Source organism: Cygnus atratus, chromosome 18 (genome assembly GCF_013377495.2).
Source record: "Cygnus atratus isolate AKBS03 ecotype Queensland, Australia chromosome 18, CAtr_DNAZoo_HiC_assembly, whole genome shotgun sequence".
Taxonomy (NCBI): Eukaryota; Metazoa; Chordata; class Aves; order Anseriformes; family Anatidae; genus Cygnus; species Cygnus atratus.
In genome coordinates, this window is record NC_066379.1 from 6396620 (window position 1) to 6417846 (window position 21227).

The following is a 21227-nucleotide window of genomic DNA, read 5'->3' on the forward strand; positions in this document are numbered from 1 at the left end:
AGGTCTTTGAGCTGTAGCAGTGAGATGGGCAAGTCACAGCCTGGAAGATCTCATCTCCTCACGGCTGTCTTTGTTTGGCTTGCTCCCAGGACTATCGTGTTTGCCTCCCTGCACCCCTCTATCATTGCCTGGCGTCAGTAGGAGGCTGCATGGTGACGGCTCTGCATGGTTCCTCCTGCATCTTCTCATCTCCGAGTTTCGAGGGGAAGGCGGCACTGGAGGCAGTGTCTCAAGAGAAGTGAGAGTTTGTGTGTTGTTGCTACAGAGGAATTCCGTGCCCCGTGGCAGTGCTTTCTTCCCCTGTCTCACCTGCCAGGCCGTCGCTCACACTTCTCTCCCACAACAGGAGAGGCGTGTTTGCGGGTGCACATACTTGCAAAGGCTCTGCAGGAGGGCACTTCTTCAGTTGTATTTGGGAGTTTGTCACACTTCTTTTCTCCCAGGAATTAGATAAAGTAAACTGTTTTCTTGGTTTGTTAGGGCTGGTGTGTTTTTACACCCAGCCACTTGCCCTTTTTCTCCAAATCTAGCTCTGTTGCTGAGGTGGTCGCGTTTCCAGGTTGTGCTTCATGTGCAGCTTGTAGAACAAAGGAGCTATAGTTGTGTTTGTGTATATATTTGTATATTTTTGTATGCACGTATGCATATGGACACTGATGGGTATATTTACACACTGATGAGGCACATGTGTTGTGCCTGCCTCTGCGCTACTGCCTCTGAGGCCCTGAGTGTGATGGGAGCAGGGTTTGGAGCTGTTACTGCACCAGGTTCCAACACTGCAGCTTTGCCTTTTCTCTCCCCTTCTTGAAGATGCTCCTTCTTACATGGCACGCCAACCATGTTTATAGCCATGCTCTCCCAGCCAGACTTTGACTCCTACGACCTGTCGACTCTCCGGGGAGGTAAGTTTGACAACTCAAACAGAAAATGGGAAAACACTGAGAAATTGGATGTTACTGGTTCCCTGCTGGGAGGCTATGTTAAGCTTTGTGAACAGATCACTCTTCTGGAGGACAAAGTTATGTTGTGTGAGTCTGTTAATTTGGTGCTCCATCTCGTTTCCTTGGGGTTTCCTTCAAGATCTCTGTATTTTTAGGACTCTTCTTTCGTCTTAAAGCAATCTAGGGAAGGACCTTTCTGTTTTGTCTGCTCTAGTGGTAAGCTGGGAAGCCCGATATTGCTCGACTCTCTATCATCAACTACCGCTGTGTGGCAGCAGACACTTTGTGTGCTTTAAGCTGGTGCAGTATCTAAAACAGCTATTCTGTGTTTTTCTCTGACCTAAAGTTTCCTGCCTGTTTTTAAAGTCATTCATATAAATACTGGAGCACGTGTTGTAACGTGTGCTTGAGCTTTTTCTCTTATCTCAGACAGCCTCAGAAATAGCTGAGCACAACAGCTGAAACAGGGATGCCACCTGTCTTTCTGAGGCAATGGCAGCACAGGGAGGAGATGGTGCTCGAGCATAAAGAAACACCTAGAGCAGATTATCTATTCATCTCTGACATGTGAAAAATGATCCTTGTCTCATCTTGTTCTCCAGCCAAGCCTATATATTGCCCTGCTCTTTCGCTCTGTCATCCTAGGACAGATTTGAACGGGTGAAAATGCGATCTGCCCTCTCCCAAAAGGGCTGGTCTGCTTAAGTCAGGAGGAAAGGTTTTTGTTTTTGTGGTGATGATGATCTATGCGAGTGTTTGTCCTGCTAAAAATCTATGCCTCTTTCTGCTCTGAAACTTTCCTTTTCTGGAACTGCAGCTTGGACCAGGTATGTGCTATAGAGTTTATTTTCCTAATAAGTGACCTCTGCCAACCCTTAATTCATTCAGGCAAACTGGCCTTGCTGCAGCTTTTGCGTCTAGAATAACTAGGACCTGTATCCGTAAAAATAGAAAGTATTTTGACAGGAACCAGTGTATCCCAAAGGTCTCGCCAGCTTTTAAATCTAGGAGTGCAGAACCTTCTGAGAGACTGCTCCTATGAATAAACAGATGGTTTCCAAGACAGTCATCTTTTCCTCTTTCTTCTAGGAGTTATTGCAGGTTCCCCCGTTCCCCCTGAGATCATGAAGATGATTTTAACGAAGATGCACATGCCAGAGACTGTGGTGAGTCATGGTTGCTGTGACTAGAGCTGTAAGGGTTGGTTGTTGCGGTGAGACTCGGAGTTTGTGCACCGCGGGACGGCAGCTGTGCCAGAGCTGCTGGGGTCAGGTGCGGTGGGAACGGGGGCACGAGGGTGGGCTGAGGAGTGAAGATGTAGAGGGGCTGGAAGGGAGGAGGGGAGTTCTGCCTGTTAACTGCTGGGGTGTCTAGGGAGGAAGCCTTGTAAGAAGAGATGCTTCATTTAGCGTCATAAGCTGAGCTGCTGCTGGTGTATTTCAAAGTTTATAAACCCTTGTGTCTCCTCGTACATGCTGCAAGGATGCATGATTTGGGGAGAGGCGTTTCTGGTTTGTATTGGTGGGGGTGGCTGCATGTGTTCGTTTTGCTGCAGAGCTGTCAGGTTCCTTTCCCCACCTGGGGCTGGATGCGGCTATAAAAGCTCACGCATGCCACGCGTCTGGGAGGCTGAACGTGGGAATGGAACAATCCACGCGCGCGGCACCAGGCATTGCACTGCCAGAACTGCAGCACGTGTTGGAGCACGTGCTTCTGTGCCACTGCATGTCCACGCACCCTCGGCCCCGTACACGAGCACCAGCACGTCCTGCATGGGGAGGGGACAGGCCGTCCGCAAAGGGGCCCTGGCACTCGGGGTGACAGGTTTCTCAGGTGCTGGGTGATGCTGCAGCCTGGGAGCGAATGGCTGAGCCAAAAAAGGGCTTTTCTGTTTTGCTTTAGAGGAAACAAATTCTGCCTCAGTGCCACACCACTTGCAAACGCTGAGGAAGGATTCTGTTGTGGTGGCCGAACACGTGGGGCTCGGAGTCAGATTAGGCTGTTATTGTTGGCAAATCCAGCCCTCGCCAGCACCAGCAGCCTCGTAGGCATGACCGTATGCTCTGGGGTGGAGCAGGAGAGGCCAGGGCATCCGTCCTGGAGCTGTCTCAGAGGCAGCCAGAGTTTTTTCCTGGATGTGAAGCTCTTAATGCTGAGCTGAAAACACCAGCCGGTGCCATCCCCTGGACTCTGTCAGATGACAGCCACCTATTTTTATAGTAGGCTGGAGTTTGGCTTCCCAAAATATTTTCAGACATTACTACAACCGCCCGGGACTCACTAGGTGTCACACGTTCCTGCTTTGTAGAGAGAAAAATAATAAAGCCCTCCTCTCCCAAACGGTCACTGTGCCCATAGGATAAAGAGGATTAAGTCTATATTTGTACCGCCAGTCTCGTGTTACTTCTGAGCCCTCAGACAGACACCGGGAGACTTGTCGAATTCATCTTTGCAGCAAGAGCTTTATACAGAAGATGTACATAAGAAAATATACAATTTGATTTCTATGTAGGAAACGGAGGAGATTTCATCCTCTTAAAGGTCATTTACACTCAGTTACAGAGGAATAAATATACATATATTTATATAACTCTTTAGGATTAAAAAACACGGTTAAGTTGCAACTGTGGTATTGTAATAGCCGCGACAATAAACCACAGTCATCCTGGTGTCCCGCTAGATCCTCTGGAGTACGGGCAGAGAGAGGAGGAGGGGTGCTGAAGCACGGTGCACACCTTCTCCTCTTGGACATGCGCGTACCTTGGGAGACCCCACAGAGTGGGAGGGAATCCAGTCTCGGCTTGCTTCAGTTTCAGCCTTTCCCAGTACTGCTTCACTTGGAGATTTCTGGCTGACTTAGGGAAACCGCTGCCTTTTGTAGCAAAAGGGCAGCTCTGTCTTAGAGCCACCGGGCGGTGGGCATCGCTTCACCTATCATCCTCAGCCCTGGCCTGCAGGGATCCCCTCCGGGGGTAGGCAGAGGAGTCTTTTTGCATGGCTTGAGACCAACTTTCCTGATCAAGCAGCTGGGGGAGAACGCTTCTGCCTTCCTACTTGCTTGTAGGATCAATCAAAACAAACGGATTGATCAGGGGTGTGGTTACCTTGCCTCTGGGAAAGATGACTGTGTTTTACCGGCAGGATCTAGCTTAGCTTGTCTTAGTATGCTCATGCATAGTTTAGGTTTTAAAAATGCCTCTTTTAAAATACATAGATGTCGGAAAAGCTTGAGAAGGTGGATTCCATCCTGCGATCAGCAGAGAAGCGGGGATTCGGAGGAGGCTGGAGGTGTTCGGATATATCAGATATGTTTCCTGATAGGTAGAAGAAGCTTAAGGAAGGACTCGGAAGTCAGTAGTTTTCTGATGGTTGGAGTGACCGGTCACCAGGACAGGCCATACCAGGGCCTGCTAGGGGAAGAAGAAGTCCACATGTTTAAGGGCATTTCTAAGCACATAAATAAACTCAGAGCTTTTGTTTGTTTTTATGCTCAGTGAGTGAGTGAAGCCCATAACTGAAAGTGAGGAATTAGCGGTCAAGAAGCCATAACAAGTTCCCACAATAGAGGAGCTGTGTTAGTCCTGTCTCCAGCCTCTTCTGCCAACTTGCTATCTGGCTCTTGAGTATCTGACCCAAAGTGTTCATAGCCAGTGAGCACTTCCTTTGTAAAGGAAGAAACCCGAGAGCAGTGAAATAAGATTAATAAGGGGCTTCGAGAGTAGTGGATTATTTTGGTGCCCCAGTTCTGAAACTCCAGAGCAGATAGGGTTTTTGGAAAGTGCCAAGCAGCCTTTCATCTGAAACGTGGTTCCTGTGCAGCGACCCAAGTCGCTGTTCACCTCTGAAATGCGTACCTGTGTATGTAGAACACAGCTGACAGCTGAGAAAGCTGCCTGGCTCTCAGGAGGCGCGCAATGGGGTCAGAGTTGCTTCGTATTCCTGAAAATTGTGTCACTGCACTGAACTGGGTTTGTGTGCTTGCATTTTGGCACTCACACCTGAGGGTACCGAGCTTTGTGTTCTGCAAGACTGCAATAAATAGGTTTTTATTTCACTAACACTCCTGAACTTGTTGGGTAAAAGGTGCTATAGGAAAGCCAGGTATTGTTATGGTTTTCTTACTCTTGTCATAGAGGATTGAACTGAAATTGAGTTCAGACAGGGAGAGAAGAAGGTTAAGAAGGGCCAGGTCTGTGAATAAAACACATTTAAGTATTGTGGTTTAGGAAACTGAAGTTTTTCCATCTTTAGTGCGGAACTTTACCCGCCCTATATGGAACGCCTGGTATTTCCATGTCTAATCCATAAAGCCTCTGGCACTACAAGATAAATAATCACTTCAGGAAGGCTCAGAGCCGCTGGCACCATCCCTGACATTTGGGTCATAAATTTACCTTCTCCATTCTGTTATGCACCTCCCTGGTGAACTGGGGACCAAACGGCCATACCTGGGCCTTGGGCTCCTGTCTGGTCCTTTCCTATATGAGAGGGCACAGGGACAGCTCTTGTTCCTACAGTGCAGAGCAGGGTCGCTGTACTTTACTTAACAAATAGGCAAAGGTCCCTTCCTTTCCCAAAAGCTTACAGATTTGCAGGCTCATCCAAAGTCCTTTGGAATCCATCCAAGCTCCAAATCTAGTCCTGGGATGGGGAAAAGAAAAATGCTTGGGGTGGAGTGATGACAGTTGTGGCTTTCCTGTGGCTCTGTGCTCTGAACTGAATGCTTAGCAGTTTCCAGTTGTTAAAGGTGTTTGCGTGATACTTTTTCACAGTTTGTGTTTGGATTGGTAGATGTCAGCAGCTCAGTGCTCGAAGGGAAGTCAGCCCTGTCTCCTGAATCACCCTCTGGCCCAGAACACCTTATTCAACGGGTATTTACCGTCTCGGTCCTCCCTATTCTGGGACCTTCATTTGAAGGCACCAGCCTTTGTTTATGAATACGTGAGTGTCTTGGACTGCCCGGTAGTTGTTAAAAGGCAGGTGCTGGACTGGGAGCTGCTCCTCCTGGAAGATATTTGTGTTCCTATGGAAGATGTGGGCTGGGCAGCCTGGGGCCAGATTTCCCAGCCTTGTCTTGCCCTGGCTTTTGAACCAGACCTGGGAGGACCTTCGCTAGGGCAAAAGGCTGAGCATCTCCTCTCAGTTAGGAAGGTAAAGTGTGTAATATCCCGTCTGAGGGTTGGAAGTGGGCTAAATCCACCCTTCATTTGACACCTAATTACGTGTTTCACCCTCACTTGCTGCCCCAGGCCTGTCCTTAGCTCGGTGTTTGCTTTATGGGCTCGACTCCCTCCCTGTTGCTCCAGGCACATTCTCTGCTCTGAGGGCGTGTGGAGTCCAGCACCTCCCAGGAGATGGAGCAGCTCTGAGTGAAGTGTCAGCAGGTGAGTTTTGAGGCGAATGTGAGCGTTATTGCCATCTGAGGCAAAAATCCCAGTAACTCTGGTGGCCCCGGGGTTAGCTGTGTGCCCGTGTGAGACGTGACTACGCCCTGTCGATAGGGAGCGGTTCTGTGAGCCCTCTTACGTGCTTAATGGCGGCTTCCCTTCCTGGACCTCTTGGTGGGCAGCTTGCAGGCGCGCAGGGCAGGGGTGTCTCTGATGGACTGCCCCCGGTACTGCGCGGGCGTGGAGCACGTGTCCTCCGTGCGGGTGCGGTTGCCCTTCAGCCACCTGGGACACGAGGAGGAAGAACACGGGGAGCTTACAGGAGGCACGGCACACCAAGAACACTGCTCGCACCGCGCACGCACACGTGGCAGGCTGGGGAGAGCTGCCGGGCAGGCAGGCAGCAGCCTTCGGCAATCCCCTCCTGCCTGGCACAGCCTGGGGGACCCTGGGGAGACAGACCCCGAGGAGTTAGGGGAGGGAAGACGCGAGTGGTGCCGTACTTGCGCAGATGTGCCAGCTGGCAGCTGCAGTGCCAGGCGTTCCTGGAGAGCGTCAGGGTCTCCAGCTTGTCGAAGGGGAAGTTGCGGGGCAGCTGGGTGAGCCGGTTGTTCTCGAGGTGAGCGGTCTTCAGAACGGTCACACCAGCAAATGCGTTGTCTGCAAACTAAACACAGGTTTACGCTGAGCAGCGCTGAGTTAGAGGAGGGGAGATGTTTTCCCTGGTTCTTGAGTGCTTCCATTCAAGGTTTTCAGTGGCATAAGTGTGGAGAGGGTGTGCACATGAGGTGAAGGGAGAGTCCTGGCTCGCTGGAAGCTCTACAAACCTAAGGGAGAGGTGTCATGCTGGGGGGTTCCCGGACAGTCTCCTACCTGAAGAGGACTACATCCCAAAGCTACATCCCAGATCCATGCAGGATTGTCTCTGCAGCTACACCCCTAAATAAAGCAGAGTCTGCCAGTCCTCTCTAATTTTTGAGCCATCCTTCTCCATTCTAAAAGAAGGTATTTTCTGGGTATATTCCTTTCCAAGGCTGGAAACCCTCCCAGTGCCTGGTGCCTGCCCTGTCCTGGAACGGCTGAAGGAGGGAGTGTTTGTGGCGTCTGAGGGGCCTGTAGACTTTGGCAGTGCCCAAGGGCTCCGAGTGGAAAGTTACACTTGGCATCAGAGCAGTGCAGAAATGGAGGCAGGTTTCCAGCACCTCAACCTCCTCCACTTTTTTTTCTCATTTCTAGTAGGTTTTTGCAAGGGATGCTGCAAGACCTGTCTTTACTTGATTAATGGGTAGCCTTTAAGGGAGGGCTCCCCCTGCTTAAGCGTTGCGTGGCTGTGGCCCCAGCTTTGCAGCCCTCTCCTCTCTTTTCCTTCAGGCCTCATTTCTGTTTTTGGTTTTGGTTTTTGCAGCCAATGGTTACTCAGGTTGGAAAGTTTCTTCTTGAAAGCAAACCCATCAACACAGACTTTCTTGGAGGTGATGAGTTAGAGATGGGGTTGTTGACACACGACCTTGGCCACGACAAACCATTCCTCCCTCTTTCTCAAAACAGGGAAAAGCTTTCTCAAAAACGTAGAGAGGAGATTCGCTAGGTCTCCCAGAAACCCTCAGAGTCCAGGACCTGTGCTGCCATTCCTGGCTAGCTCACACGCTCAGTCACACTTCAGACAGGACCATCAGGGTGTGTTCAAGCTCTCTAAGCTGAAAAGCTTGTCAGAGGGAAATCGCTATTTTAAGCCATGAACTTCAGCGATCGTCCAAATTAAGCAACGTTGGATAGGTTTAGAGCTTAGCTAAGAGAATCCCAAAGTGCTGTAGCTGTCGGGCAGTCAGCACTGCTGGCCTCTGGGGGCCAAAGCTGGGCTGGTGGTGGTGGGCTTTACTGTGCTGATAGTGAGATGCTGACGTGCTGTACGGCGGGGTGGTAGCCTGGCTGCCCCGGCTGTGTTCTGGGTTGGCCAGTGGGGTGCTCTCAGCTGCTCGTTCCTCTCCTGGCCCCTGTGCTTCCTGCCAGAGCGGGCGTTTGTGAGAAATTGGTGAATTTCCCATTATCTAAATGGAGGATTACTGTTGTAATTTCTTTTGCGATGACGAGAGGGTGCAGGTAAAGCCTGCAGGATCTGCGTGACCTTGGTTCCTGTTGATTTAGGCAGTGGGTCCTGGCCCACGCGATGCAGCCCCCAGGTGACTGGGGACAGGGAATTCTGTGGTTGTAGAGCTGCAAAGCAGCCCAGGGGCTATCCTTGTTCTCTCAAGAGCCATGGAGGCTGTGACAGTGTCACATGGAACAGTTTTGCACTTGATCAGCTCTAAAACTTTGCAACCATGCAAGGAAAAGCTAAGGACGATATCTTTCAGGAGAAAGAGCTGCAGTTAAGATGTCAGCAGCACTTAAAGTGATTTCCTAGGTCATGTGGCCCCTGTGATTAGATGTCTACTATTAGATGTCTACAAAGTTTGCATGTGGGCCATTTGGATATGAGGTTTGCGGAAGTTTTGAAGAGAAAGCTCAGAGCTGGCATGGGGACTTTGTTTTCTTGAAGGGGGGAAAAAAAAAAAAGCAAGCCCAGAAGCTGCAGAGGCCATCACTGGTAAGTGTTGATCCAGTAAACTGGTGTCTTATCAGGCCATTGGAGAGGAAAGGAGGCACCTGGCTGCAAAAGAGCCCTGTCCCCAGGTGGTCACTGAAAAGAAAGTCTTTCTTGCTAGCTAGAATTGTTAAACCTTGCTTTCTGGCCAGTCCTTATAAATTTCTATGCAAACCTCTGCAATTTCTTTGGGGTATCAGAACCTTTTCCAGCTCTTTTTTGGCTGTTGCATAATTGTGTCTTGAGTCCCTCAAGCTCTGTTAAGATCTGGGATCGTGCTTTGGGTTAGAAGATTCAGAAAGAAAAGTATTTTCCTTGACTTGACAGAAGATGCAGACACCATCAAAGAGCAGATCATGTTTGTCTAGCTAGGAATCTTGAAGGCATACTGAATAAGGATTGATAGATATCAGTGCAGTTCCTTGATCTGTTCTTATATGAATATTACAGGTGGTCTTCTAATTGACCAGATCATTGCTACACAAGACAGGATTCATAGACTTCAAGTTTTGCTGATGCTCCTTTGATGGAATCAAGGGCACTTGATTCTCTGGAGCATCCCAGCACCGTGAGTTAGTCAGAGGTCTTCAGTACAAAACTCGGGACCCTGGTGCCTGTACAGCTGGTGGGACATCTGTGCTGTAACTTTTTGACTTGTGCATGATGAGACTGCCTGGAAACTGAGTCTACAAAAGTGATGTGACAGCACGTGTAACGTATGCCCCCCCTAGGGAGGTCAGCAGGTTGGGTTTAGATGTTGGGGTTGGTTACTCCCATCCTGGAGAGGTTAGTGCTGGGAGTGAGCAAGGGCTTAAATACTGACGGGCTGCACCAACCTGTTCTAGCCAGTGTCACTTTCCACCTGGGCAAGCTGTAACTCCACTTTCTGAGTTTTCTGTGTTCCCTGTGAAGCTCCGGTATGCTCTGTTTGTGGTAGCTTTCAGTGGGTTTGCTCTTTGACTTACAGATGATGTCCTCACCCCCCGAGACCCTTCGAGCTGCCCTTTATTGCCAAGAAATTCCTTATTTCATCCCATCTTTCTTCGCACAGTGGGTGTTGCTGTGCTGTGAAGTGCTATCCTGCCTTACCTGGCTGCTCTTTGTCTTTGGGCTGCTTGGCCAAGCATCATCCCGGGGAGAACTGCTCTCCTTCGCCCGCAGAAGCACCCTCCCTTTCCAGCCCCGCAGGGTGCACCTAGGCTATCGGACTGCCGTAGGGTGCTGCTCTTCTTGCACTGTGCTCCTCTCTGTTCTTGCACTGCTGCCTGGCATTTCAGAGGTCCCCATGCCAGCAGTTCCCTGAGTGCGATGCTGCTGACTACGGATCGTGCTTCCTCACAGAAAAAGAAGGGGGTTGTTTTGCCGGGATACCTGAATGTCCCTCCTCCTCCCTAGTGGGAACAGGGCCCCTTTGTGAGGTGCTGCGAGAGTTGCTTTTGAGAGAGCATCAATAAACAACCCTTTCTTTATAATGTGTAAGGTTGGAAGGCAGGGGGGGAGGTGAAGGTGAAGGTTCACGTGTCTACCTGTGTGCAAGGCAGGAGTAAAAAGCTTCTGCTCGTATCCCCTCCTGAGGAATCCCCCCCTCGCGGCCAGCAACGGGCACCCAGCTGGACGAAGGAGGCCGGGCAGCTCAGCTCTGCAAGGTGGCAGTGCCCTTCGGCCCCTCGTGTGCGAGGCAGATGCTTGGCTCTCATCCCATGCCCCAGTCCGGGATGCTGGCAGGTTGCTGATTGTCCTGGAGCACCCCGAATACTTTCCCAGTATATTCCCGAATATTTTTCCTCCAGCTCAGGAGGGAATGCGTTGCCTTTCCAAGGAGTTTGATCAGCCCCAGATAATTTGGGTTTGCATAAAACAACCCACGAAAAGGGTGGGGTACATCTCTCATCCCTCGCTTGGGCTGGGTAAGGGGTTTTTTCAGCTGTGCCTCGCTGACTGTAGGCCCGGATCCCCCCTCTCCTCTGCAAACTGGGGGAGGGACAACGAACTGAGAGCTTCGGAAAGGAGAAGAGAATCGAGCCCCGTGTTTCCCATCCAGAGCAAAGGGAAAGAGAAAGGACTCACCTTTTTCAGTTTCATGTTGTCCAGGTTGAGAGTCTGCAGGTACCGCCCGAAGGACTGGAAGGCATTGTCGGGAATGACCTCGATGGGGTTGTGAGAAAGCTTCAGCTCCTCCAGCACTCGGAGCTTACTCATGGCGTTCACGGGGTAGCTGCTCAGCTGGTTCTTGTCCAGGTGGAGCACAGCGAGGTTTTCCACGTCCTCCAGGGCCCCAGGCAGGAGGCTGGTGAGGGAGTTGTCAGAGAGGAAGAGCCAGCGCAGGTCTTTAGCACCGCTGAAGACCCCTGGTTTCAGCTCCTGGATTTTATTGCTGCCTAGGTGCAGGATAAAGAGGTTGACGAGAGGGGAGAGGAGCCCTTTGGATAAGTCTGGGATCTTATTCTGGTCCAGGTACAGGTAGGTGAGCTCAGACAGGTCATCAAAGGCTCCTGGCTTTATGACACTGATCTGGTTGTCGGTGAGATAGAGGTAGACCAGGCTCTTGAGCCCCCTGAAGGCTCCCGTCGAGATCTCCTTGATCTGCGAGCCCTGGAGGTGAAGGGACACCAGCTTTTTCATGTCCCGGAAACCGTTGGTTGGCAGAACGGGGAAATTATTCTTCTGCAGGTTGAGCAGCCGCGTTTGCTCGGGCACCTTGGGGATCTTCTTCAACCCAGCGTTGTCACAGATGACGTGCTGCAGGTCTCCGCCGTGACAGTGGCAGCTCGGGGGACATGCGTGCACGATGCAGGCGAGACACGCCAGGAGGACACCGAGGAAGAAGCCCGACCGATTCATGGTCAGATCTGGAATCGGTGTGGCGGGAAGAGAAGCAGCAGGAGGAGGAGGGAGATGGGTGGGAGAGAGAGAGTAACTGGGTTAGCAGCATGCTGAACACAGCCCTATTTATAATGTTATTAAAAAGCAAAATCCCTTCCCACAAACCGCAGGCAGCAGCCAGTTGGAAGCAAGTGGCTTTGGGAACTTACTGCGAGCTTAACCCCTTGGCACCGGGCGGAGGAATGTCCTCGGCGCTGCCGGGCTCCGCTGCAGCAGTCACCGTGCAGAGGCAGTTTCTGCAACAGGGAGGCAAATGGTCAGGAAGAACAAACGCAAACCTGCTCTGTGGGGAACCTCTCTGATCCCTGCTGAGCCAAGTGGGGCCCAGATCTACCAGCGGGGGAAAAGCAACCTGTTCCGCTTGAATGGCAGCCTGAGGGCGCACAGCGAGGACCGCGGCCGTTCTTCGCAGTCACCTTGTTGTCCGTAGGTGGTTGTCCTTGTGCTGAAGCTTTCAGCAGGCTCCCGGGCTGTGCGGTAGCCTAGGTCAGTTAGGGGAGAAGCACTTTTTGGGGGGAGAAGCACCTTTTCCTGTTATCACAGAGCAGGGGTTCTGGAGGATTTTGTCTTGCTGATTTCAAAGGAGTTTGCTTGAGCAGGGACTGGAGAAGATGGGAGAGAGACGGTGTCATGCCAGTGGTCAACAGCACCGGAGGTGCTTTTGCAGTGCAAATTTGGGTTGAAGACCTTCAGATCTAGGCTGACCGAGGAGCTGCTCAAGAAAGGGAGCACGTTCATTGTTCATTGCTGCCGTGTCTTCCCCACGGGGTGTGACACGAGGCGGGGTTCTCAGCACACGGAACTGGGGAGCAGTGGCCATTGCCTTCCAACAAGGGACGGGGCAGAGGCAGAGCCCGCAGGGAAGCGGTGAGGCACAGGCTGGTGGACGTGACACTGAAGGAAGAAATGCCGGCCAGTGGTGCCGACGGCGCGCCTGACTCTGGTGAGGTGCAGGGCAGTGCTCTCAAGACGCAGCTGTGGGCAGGGAAAGACTCAGGCATGGGTAAAGGGATGGAGAAGCTGCAGAGCGAGGGAATTGCAGCGGGAGCAGGGGCTGGGGCCGCGTTGGCGCCGGGCTTGGAGGAGCCGTTGCAAGGCGTCGTGATGCAGGGGTGTGCTAATGCACGGGGTCTCCCCCGCTCTCCCGACGCAGACATTCAGCAAAGCAGTTAAAAGCCCCAGCGCCTGCTCCTGTGAGTGCGAGGGGAGAGATCCAGGAGTCGCGGGGTGGGGTTTGGAAGTGGAACATTTTGAACTGACTTGCAGCCAGTTCCTGGCTGTAGCAAACAGCTGGGAGCCGAGCACATAACTGCGAGCTTGTTGAGCTCGCTGCTGCTCAGCCTGGCTGCGGAGCCCCAGTGGAGCTTTTGCAGAGGCGAGACAGTCTCAAGAAAGGGAGGAAATCCAAGGGCTGCCTTAGGACACAGGCTGGCTTATTCACGGAGATTTCTGGGTTTTTCCATTGTTGCACCGAGGAATCAGCCAGCGCCACCGAGCATGCTCCAGACGGCGTTATGCAAAGGGCCTGGCAGCCCCAGCTCCGGCAGCAGCTGTCAGTTCAAGCGGCGTTTTCGCTGCATGACTAACTTGGGGGAGAGAGAGGGCTTCGGGGGTGTGAATGTAGGTGCTGGCGAGCCTGTGGGGCAGATGGGATTGGCTGAACGATGATGTAACGGGGGACCTCGGTGCAAACCAGGCCGTGTCAGCCTTCCAGTATTCAGTCCTGACATGCAACGCCCTGCTGGTGAGCAGCGGGGGCCTCAGCGCCCGCTTCAGCGTGAAGTAATTCTCCCTGCCTCGTCCCCCGAGAGGTGCTGTCACTGTGGGACCTCCGGGCTCCTGCCGGAGGGACCTGCTGCAGCACTGACTGCTGTAGTTACTGCAGAATTCGGAACTCTTCAGCAGAATAATGCTGATCGGTATTTTTGCTGACGCCTGATTCAGCAGCTACTGAGTTGGGCACATGCTTTGACCACTGGAATCTCTCTCTGAGTGTCTTCAGACCTTTGAGGCAGTGAAAGAAGGCGTGCACAGACCCCTCCATGTCTTCCTCCGTTGCTCCAGGTTAATCAGGACTGAGAGTGCCCCTCCAGTGTGTGCCGTTAGTAAAGCCCAGACAGGGAATGGAAAAGAAAACAATTCACCTCTAAAACATTCTCTTTCCACTGACTGATTTTTCTCTGAGCAGGTTCAACTCCCTTAGTCTGACCTGAAACCATTTGTTGAACAATTCCTGAAAGCTGTGTCCCAGCTCTGCTGTGCAAGAGCAACTGATCGGTGAGATTTAAAGTTCAGGCTGTTTCTGTTGGACAGTGAAGCTAGGAAGTGGATCTGTGCTTCCTCCCTGAGCGCAGCTGATGTTTGATCCTTGGTTTCCTTATCCCTTTGCAAAGATTTACTGGCTGACAGATAACCATTTCTGCTAGCTTGGGTCAGATTGGAGCTAAAAGCTGGTGAGGTCCTTGCAAACTCCATCCATAAATGCATTCCACCCACGTGTATTTCTAGAACATAGACCCCTTTCAGAGGTTAAACCATAGAGACCTCAAACCACCTCCTATTCTGTCTTCCTCCAAGGATAAATTTCCCGTTCTTTTACCCTTTATCTATTTGAGGGTTGAGGTTGCAGGCTCTGGGGAACAGGGAGCCTCTCCCCCCGCATGGATACGCGTGTTGTGGCTGGAGGGGTCAGGCTCTGGGCTCAGGTAAGCGCTGTGTTTCCTCGTGGTGCTGCCGTGAGGTAGTTGCCCTGATGCTGTGCTGGTGGGAAGACGTCCCTGCCCCGGAGAGCTCCCCGCCAGCCCCGTCAGCGCAGCAGAGGTAGGAGGATGCTGTGTTATTTCTGGTCCTGCTGCGGGGTGGCAGCAGGGCAGTGCTACTGGGGGAAAGGTGTCTGCTTGTCGGCTCCGTTTCTCCGGGCACAAATATTGAATAAAAGGAAGTTCTTTCCCCTAATGTTTTTCATTTCCATGCCTCGGTGAGCACATTCCTGTGGCGGGAGCCGGTTGGCATCTGCCACGACTGGCACCTCGCCTGGCTGCGGGGAGAGGCCCCTGGGCTCCCAGCTGTTTGTGTTTTGAGCTGCTTGCTGACGGGGCCTGGCCTTCCCCCGCTGGATTTCGTAGCCGTTGACTGGGGGATGAGTCAGGCCGGCCAGCAAACATACAGTGATCCTCAAAAGCTCGCCTGCGCCCCGCTCGTGTCTCGTGGGTGGCTTGCAGTCTGGTGGTGACAATGGCAGCAGTGTCGGCGTTCCCTCTGCAGGGGCAGGATGCCGCAGGGACCTGGGGCCCGGCCAGCCCCGTACCTCGCAGCTCCCCTGGGACCAGTGCTGCTGGGACATGGCAGAAGAGGCGGGATTATCCCGCCATCCTCTCTTTCTTAATTGATTAACAGTTCTGCAAACACTCACAGTGCCTAGTCATTTGCAAACGTTGGCCTCCCCTCCTTGCCTTCTTGGAGGCGTTGCGGGCTGAGCAAATAAATACAGTGTTTGAAACAGTATAAATATAGATTTGGGGTGTTGCTTTGCTGCTGCAGGTCAGGGCTGTTTTGATACAACATTGGAGATGGTCTTTTCCATGTTTAATCTTTATTTTTGTTAGCATTAACAATTCTGGTATGTAAAGACAGCTGCACATGTACTGCTCCGTGTTAAAATATTCCACTGCTTGCTTAAGCCTGATTCTGCAGCTTTTAAGGGGATCCAGATCTAGTTGCGCATGTCAGTGCATATCAGTAGCAATCACCTTCTTGATGTGGCACCAGTGTGTCTGGCCTTGGGGCCCAGGCTTTCTTTTTGGCAGGAGGAGATCTGCCATCCGATCAACCGCTGCACGATGCCCTGGGCTTCCCCTGGGAAGCTCCCGGCCCTTGCTGCCTCCCCGGCCGTGCTTTGTGCCCCCGCAGGGCCCCGGCCATCCCCAGATGGGCGCTGCTCTGCCTGGCGCTGCTCTCCTCTGCTCACCTGCGCGCTCTGAGGAGCACTGGAGCTCTCTCCAGCAGCACACCACCACCGCTCAGCGCCCCTGAGGCTCCTGACTTTCCCAAATGCTCCCCAGGTGTGAGTCCGCGCTGTTCCCAGAACAGAAATTCAGCTCCGCTCGGTGGCAGCGTCCCTGCTTGTCCCTGGCCAAAGCGAGACCTCGCCGTCCCATCCCGCCCCACCTTGCTGCTGGGGGAGCTGGCAAGTCGGTGGCTCCGGTAGCTGCACAGGCTGTAGGAACGTGCCGTGAGAACATTTAAAATGGTAACCTCTTATACGGCATGGAAACAGGACACCGGGCTTCCAGCCGTGTCTTCGATGGGGGCTGAGCTCTCCCTGTCTGCGGGGGTGTTCCCCCCACACCGAGGTTTTGGGCCAGTTTCCTCCTCCAGCAGCTCTGAGCATTCAAATACCCCCAAACCAGTGCTTTTCTGCCTTTGCAAGGCATTGTTTCTTCATCTTCCCTCTCTCTTTTTCCTTCTACTCCACTTTCCTAACTGCAGTGGCACCCCAGCACCAGGGGGAGTTCATCCCCTAGCAGAGAGCTTCCCTCGAGCCGCCGATAAAACACCGAGTTCCTGCACGTGCCTTTGCTGGTTGCCTCTGGGCAGTGTTTCTGCAGCGCTGGCAGGGCTGTGGAAACACTTGCAAGCCTTGAGACTTCTGATCAGCCTGGAAAGAAGAGAGGAAGCTTTAACTGCAGACCGCAGGGAGCAGTTTGTGCAGGAGTGACTGTACAATCACAGGAGGCCGGTTTTCAGCGGCAGCCTGCTGGCCCAGGCTAGCTGGGTTGCCATTTTTGCAGTGGTCTCCTCCCGAGGCAAAGCCGTTGCGTGCGTCAACACGAAGCCAGCGCTTTGGGCACCTGCTATTTTTGGGAACTTTCAAAGCCTCGTCCAAACTGGGGCTGCTTGGCAGCTCTTCGTGTGGGGAGGAATGCCAGCGGGGTGGCCACCCTTGGTTCGTCCTACAAGACCTGCTTGTTTGTGTCCTGATGCTTTGACACAAAGATGGTACTGTTGCTGTGGCAGGAAATGAAATCTCGATGTGACACAGGCTGGATATGATCAGAAGTTGTTTTTGCAGTGGCAAAGTTGACCTGAAGGTTCAGGAATATTCCAATACAATTTGGGATGGTGGGATAGCTCCAAAGCAATGAGATAAACGCCCCCAGGGGATGGCAAAACTCAGGGCAAGTGAATGGGGAAAGATCACTGCTCGGCTGAGAACGGTTTGGAGCTGGCTGCTGAGGGAAGGGCTGCCGTTAACTTTGTTTTGTCTCAGATATCTCCACCACTCAGCGTGGGTTTAGGAATAATGAGATCCATCCGAAATGTTTCGCGGAGCAGGGTTCAAAGAGCTTGTCCGAGGTCCCGGAGCACATCTCTCGGGTTGTCAGGCTGCTTTCCGTTGTTTGTTACGCCCTCTTTGAAGTCTGAAAATCCCTATTATTTCATGGTCAATTTGCTTCTCTTTTCTGAGGCCGGCATTGTCTCCAGCGAAGCTCAGTTTCTGTGCTTTTCAGTGTGGCGGTTCGAGTCCCGGAACCATTCTCCGGGATGGCATAACCAGAGGGTGGTGGCGGGGGGCGCGAAGCCCCACTTGGGTCCGGAGGGTTCCCCTGCAGGGACCTCGCGTCCTGCTGCAGAGCCGGCCTTCTGCTCCAGTTCCACCCGGCGTAACCCCTCCCGGGGCGATGCAGTGCTGAACCTGCCCTTTTCTTGCAGCCTCGGAGCAGCAGTCGAGCGCAGGGGAAGCGGCTGTTTTTATTACCATCGAGTGCTTGGGAAAACTGATGAGCACGGAGCTGGTGAGGCTTGTTCCAAGTTATGCAATAAATAAGAAAAAAAAAACCCGGGTCTTCAGAGTGCCCTCTCTACCCACCAGATCAGCCTGCTGTCCACATGTTTACTAAGGAGACTGGAGTCGGATTGTTTTTATTTTTAATTTTTAGACGCTGCCTTCTTCGGGCTGTTTTGCCTGTTCCACAGTGGCCGCTGTTTAAACAGTGCTCGCAGGAAATGTTTTTGAAATGTGCTTTAAAAAACACCCTTCTGTTAAGACGTTCTTTTTATTCCCAGTTTAGACAGAGACTTCGGATTCACAGAGAATGAATCTCTTGTCAGGAGGAACAAGTTAGGCAGCAGTTTGTTCTGGAGCTGTCCTTGTCAATGCTGAAGGCAGGATTGATCAGCTCGCTGGGCGTTGGGAGGTCACTTGCAGCCCTAACAGTAAAAAAGAAAAAAAAAAAAAAAAAAAAAAGGTTTTAAAGTCAATTCTATTCTGTTCTCTCATAGCTCCTCTCAAAGCCAAGAGTCCGAGCCGGGCTCTTTGCCACCTAAAAGCTTTGTTTTGACACTAGATATAGCTCCAGTGGAAATTATGGATCTGATGCAGAAATTACTGGGTGAGGTTTTCTGGACTGAATTACACGGGATGACAAGGCTAGATGAGCATTAAGTGTCCCTTTGGGTCTTGAAAACTCTGAATCTTCGTGGCTATCTCCAAGCTTAAATTGGTGTGTGGGGTTTTGTGGAAGCCTGGTTTCATCTCGTGCTGACACAAGCTGCGGCTGGGCTGGCAGGAGCCCTTGGAGCAAACGCCACGCGTCCGATGAGGGGAGGGAAGGACAGCAGAGCGGCTGGGAGGGCTTGCTTCAGCCTCTGCCTGGACCCAGGGCACACAGACGAGGAAGGCACTATCCAGAGAGAAGTATTGTCAAAAGAGAGGAGAAGTGCAGGAGTACAGGAGCACCATCGCGGTGTCCAGCTGCGGAGCAGTGCTGGCTGCTGGCGGGGAAGGCAGGGAGCAGCAGCAGCCCCAGCTGGGAGCTCGAGGGGGAGGTTTTAGACCCGCACAGCTCCTTGGGCTGGGTCAGGAGGCGCCCGTTTCCCTGGGGTCACGCCGGCGGCGGGGCTTCTGGCGACGCCAGCCATGCCACCTCCGGTCTTGAAGGCGCGAGAGTGTTTATGGGGACAAGCCGCAGGGCAAGGCACGGATCCCCAGCGCCCGGCTGTGTGGCTGCGCTCGCGGTGCACGGCACGCCGCCAGGCAGCTGGCGGAGCCTGAACGGCCGCGGCACCCGCAGCAGCGCCCTGCGAGGGATCTGCCTGCTGCTGCCTCCGATTACAGTGCCGGAGCGATCTGGGGAGGCAGAAGGGATTGAGTCAGGGTTTGGCCAGGATCCTGGGCTGATATCCCAATACATCCAGCAGAGTAAAACAGAAAAACAAAGGCATTGGGATTTTTAATAAGCGTTTTAGATCTTGGATTTGTGTCTCGTCAGTCATTTGATCCAGCCACAGGACTTATATTAGTGGGTGGAAGCGAAGTCCTTTCTGAGCATTGAACACTGGAGGTTTCCTCCCCGCCTGCTAAGCTATCATTACGTCTGGTAGAAGCCTATTTACAGTCGCTCCCCCGGGGCTGCTAGCAGAGCAGTTTGCACCAGATGGTCCCTGCAGCATCCCGGAGACGATCTCCTCCAGATCCCTGGCTAAGAAGAGGCCCCCACAGATCTCCAGCTCAGATTCGCGCTGACCCCGGTGTAGTCAAACAAGAGCATCAGACATTACGGCGGGCTGTGCCCAGCGTGAGCCTGGAGCAGCAGAAAGAGCCAAGTGCTCCCCCCAGCACGATGTGGAGCCCGTTCAGGATGTAGGCATAGCTTGCTCAGGATGCTCCATCACAGTCCTTTTGTGAAGTGCCTTGTGAGTTCGAGCACGGTGCCTGGAGTTCGGTGGGCACCACGCAGAGCCCTGATGGTGTCCACGTGCCCTTGCAGCAGCGGTGGACCCAGGCCGTGTGCCCTAAGGGCAAGGGCCCTGCTGCAGTTCAGTGGATCAGAGCTGCTCGTGTGTCAGTCTGAAGACACGGAGGAGAAAGGAGCAAACACTCCTACGTCAGCCCTTTCCCAGCCATGCTTTCCCAACAAAGCAGCCACCGGTGCTATCACACAATGCGCTGAGTGAGTTGGAGAGACCAGAAGAGTGCTCCGGCACATCCCACTGCTGCCATGCAGCTTCCAGAAGCTGGAGGTGAAGCAGCAGTTCCAGCGTGGTGCTCTTGGCCGCAGCTCGGAGCTGCCCAGAGCGCTTCTTTCCTGGCTCCTGCCATCTCCGAGCTGCTGCGCTCGACGGGCCACTGAGTTGGGCATAAAGAGCTGGAATTTTCCTCCCGAGGAGAAGTGACCTTCAGCCGAGGTGACTCGGTGCCTGCCGCTGGGATTAGCGGTGAGGGAGGTTGAGCAGCGAGAAGCTTTTGTCCTGCTGTGAGGCTTTCGATCTGTAAATGCAGCTGCACTGAGCGCCGTGCAGCCTCGTGATGCCTGTAGGAGGGTTACAGGAGCTGATGTCTGCACAAAAGGATCTGGAGCAAACAGCCGTGCGGTGGGGCACGTGGTTTCCCACAGGAACCCGCTGCTGGCTCCAGGCTTTTATCGAAGTGATGTCCAAGGTGCCCCGAGCTCTAGAAGATGCAAGGTGAACTCGGCACCTCCAGCAGATGGCCGCAAGGGCACAAAGGCGAGTTCAGTATCTGGCAGGGAGTAAACAGGGCAGGGCTCGGGGAGACACACGGAGGTTAAAAAAGAGGAGGGCAGGCTTGGCCTTCCTCCAAGAAAAGCAACTGGGTTGTCAAAAGTAAATGACACCCCAAGTGTCTTGGGTGGGGGATCTGGAGAGCAATGATGGAGGACGCCATGGCAGGCAGGTGCGGTGCTTCTGCAGCCTCCTGTCTGCTCCAGGTGTCTTTCTGGCAGGAGTGACTGGTGAGCCAGGAGAGCAGGTGCTTGACGGTGACCTGAATGATTTATGAAAATGTCCTCTTCCCATCTGACCCCCATCCCCCTCGTGGTCATCACTAGCTTCGTCTTTCCCAAGCCTGGAGCTGCGCTGCCCCCTTTCAGCTTGAGGCATGCTTCTTTTCTCATCTTTGCAGGTTGCCTATGGGACCACAGAAAACAGCCCGGTCACCTTCATGGGATTCCCCAATGACAGCATTGACAGAAAAACCAAGACGGTGGGATACATCTTCCCCCACACAGAGGTGAACAGGACCCTCCCCGCTTGCTCCAGGTCCTCCGTCTGCAGCAGACCCAGTGCTGGAGTTGGGGTGCCTGCTGTAACGTTTGGCTCAGCACCCCGAGGGCCCTGCTTCTCCTCCTTTGTAGGCAAAAATTGAGGATCCAGAAACGGGGAAGCCCGTGCCTCTGAACACTGCTGGGGAGCTTCAGATCCGCGGCTACTGCGTCATGCTGGGGTACTGGGACGACCCTGACAGAACACGGGAAGTGATCTCCGATGAGAAGTGGTACAAAACGGGGTGAGTCTGGAAGCAAACCTGCTCTTCTGAGTCCGTCCTGCAAGGTGGCGCTGGATGGGGATCGAGGCACACACGAACGGTTTGGCAGGGACTTCCAAAGTGGGGAAAACTGAGCAGATTTAGCG

At 53.0% G+C, this 21227-nt stretch overlaps 2 protein-coding genes across 2 annotated transcripts in view; one reads left to right on the forward strand and one right to left on the reverse strand.

Moving 5' to 3' along the window:
* The window catches only part of ACSF2 (acyl-CoA synthetase family member 2), a 41826-nt gene that overhangs the window by 17604 nt on the left and 2995 nt on the right, over positions 1–21227 (forward strand). Inside the window, exons 8-12 of the mRNA XM_035558890.2 lie at positions 90–238; positions 811–902; positions 2031–2107; positions 20719–20826; positions 20951–21102. Coding sequence (XP_035414783.1) covers positions 90–238; positions 811–902; positions 2031–2107; positions 20719–20826; positions 20951–21102 — 578 coding nt within the window. The remainder of the gene's footprint in view (positions 1–89; positions 239–810; positions 903–2030; positions 2108–20718; positions 20827–20950; positions 21103–21227) is intronic.
* On the reverse strand, positions 4248–11753 carry CHAD (chondroadherin). The gene is made up of 4 exons (XM_035558891.1): positions 10980–11753; positions 6832–6995; positions 6468–6613; positions 4248–4351 (listed from the first exon to the last, which is right to left on the reverse strand). The coding sequence occupies exons 1-3, from the start codon at positions 11751–11753 to the stop codon at positions 6472–6474; spliced, it is 1080 nt and encodes a 359-aa protein (XP_035414784.1). The 3' UTR covers positions 4248–4351; positions 6468–6471.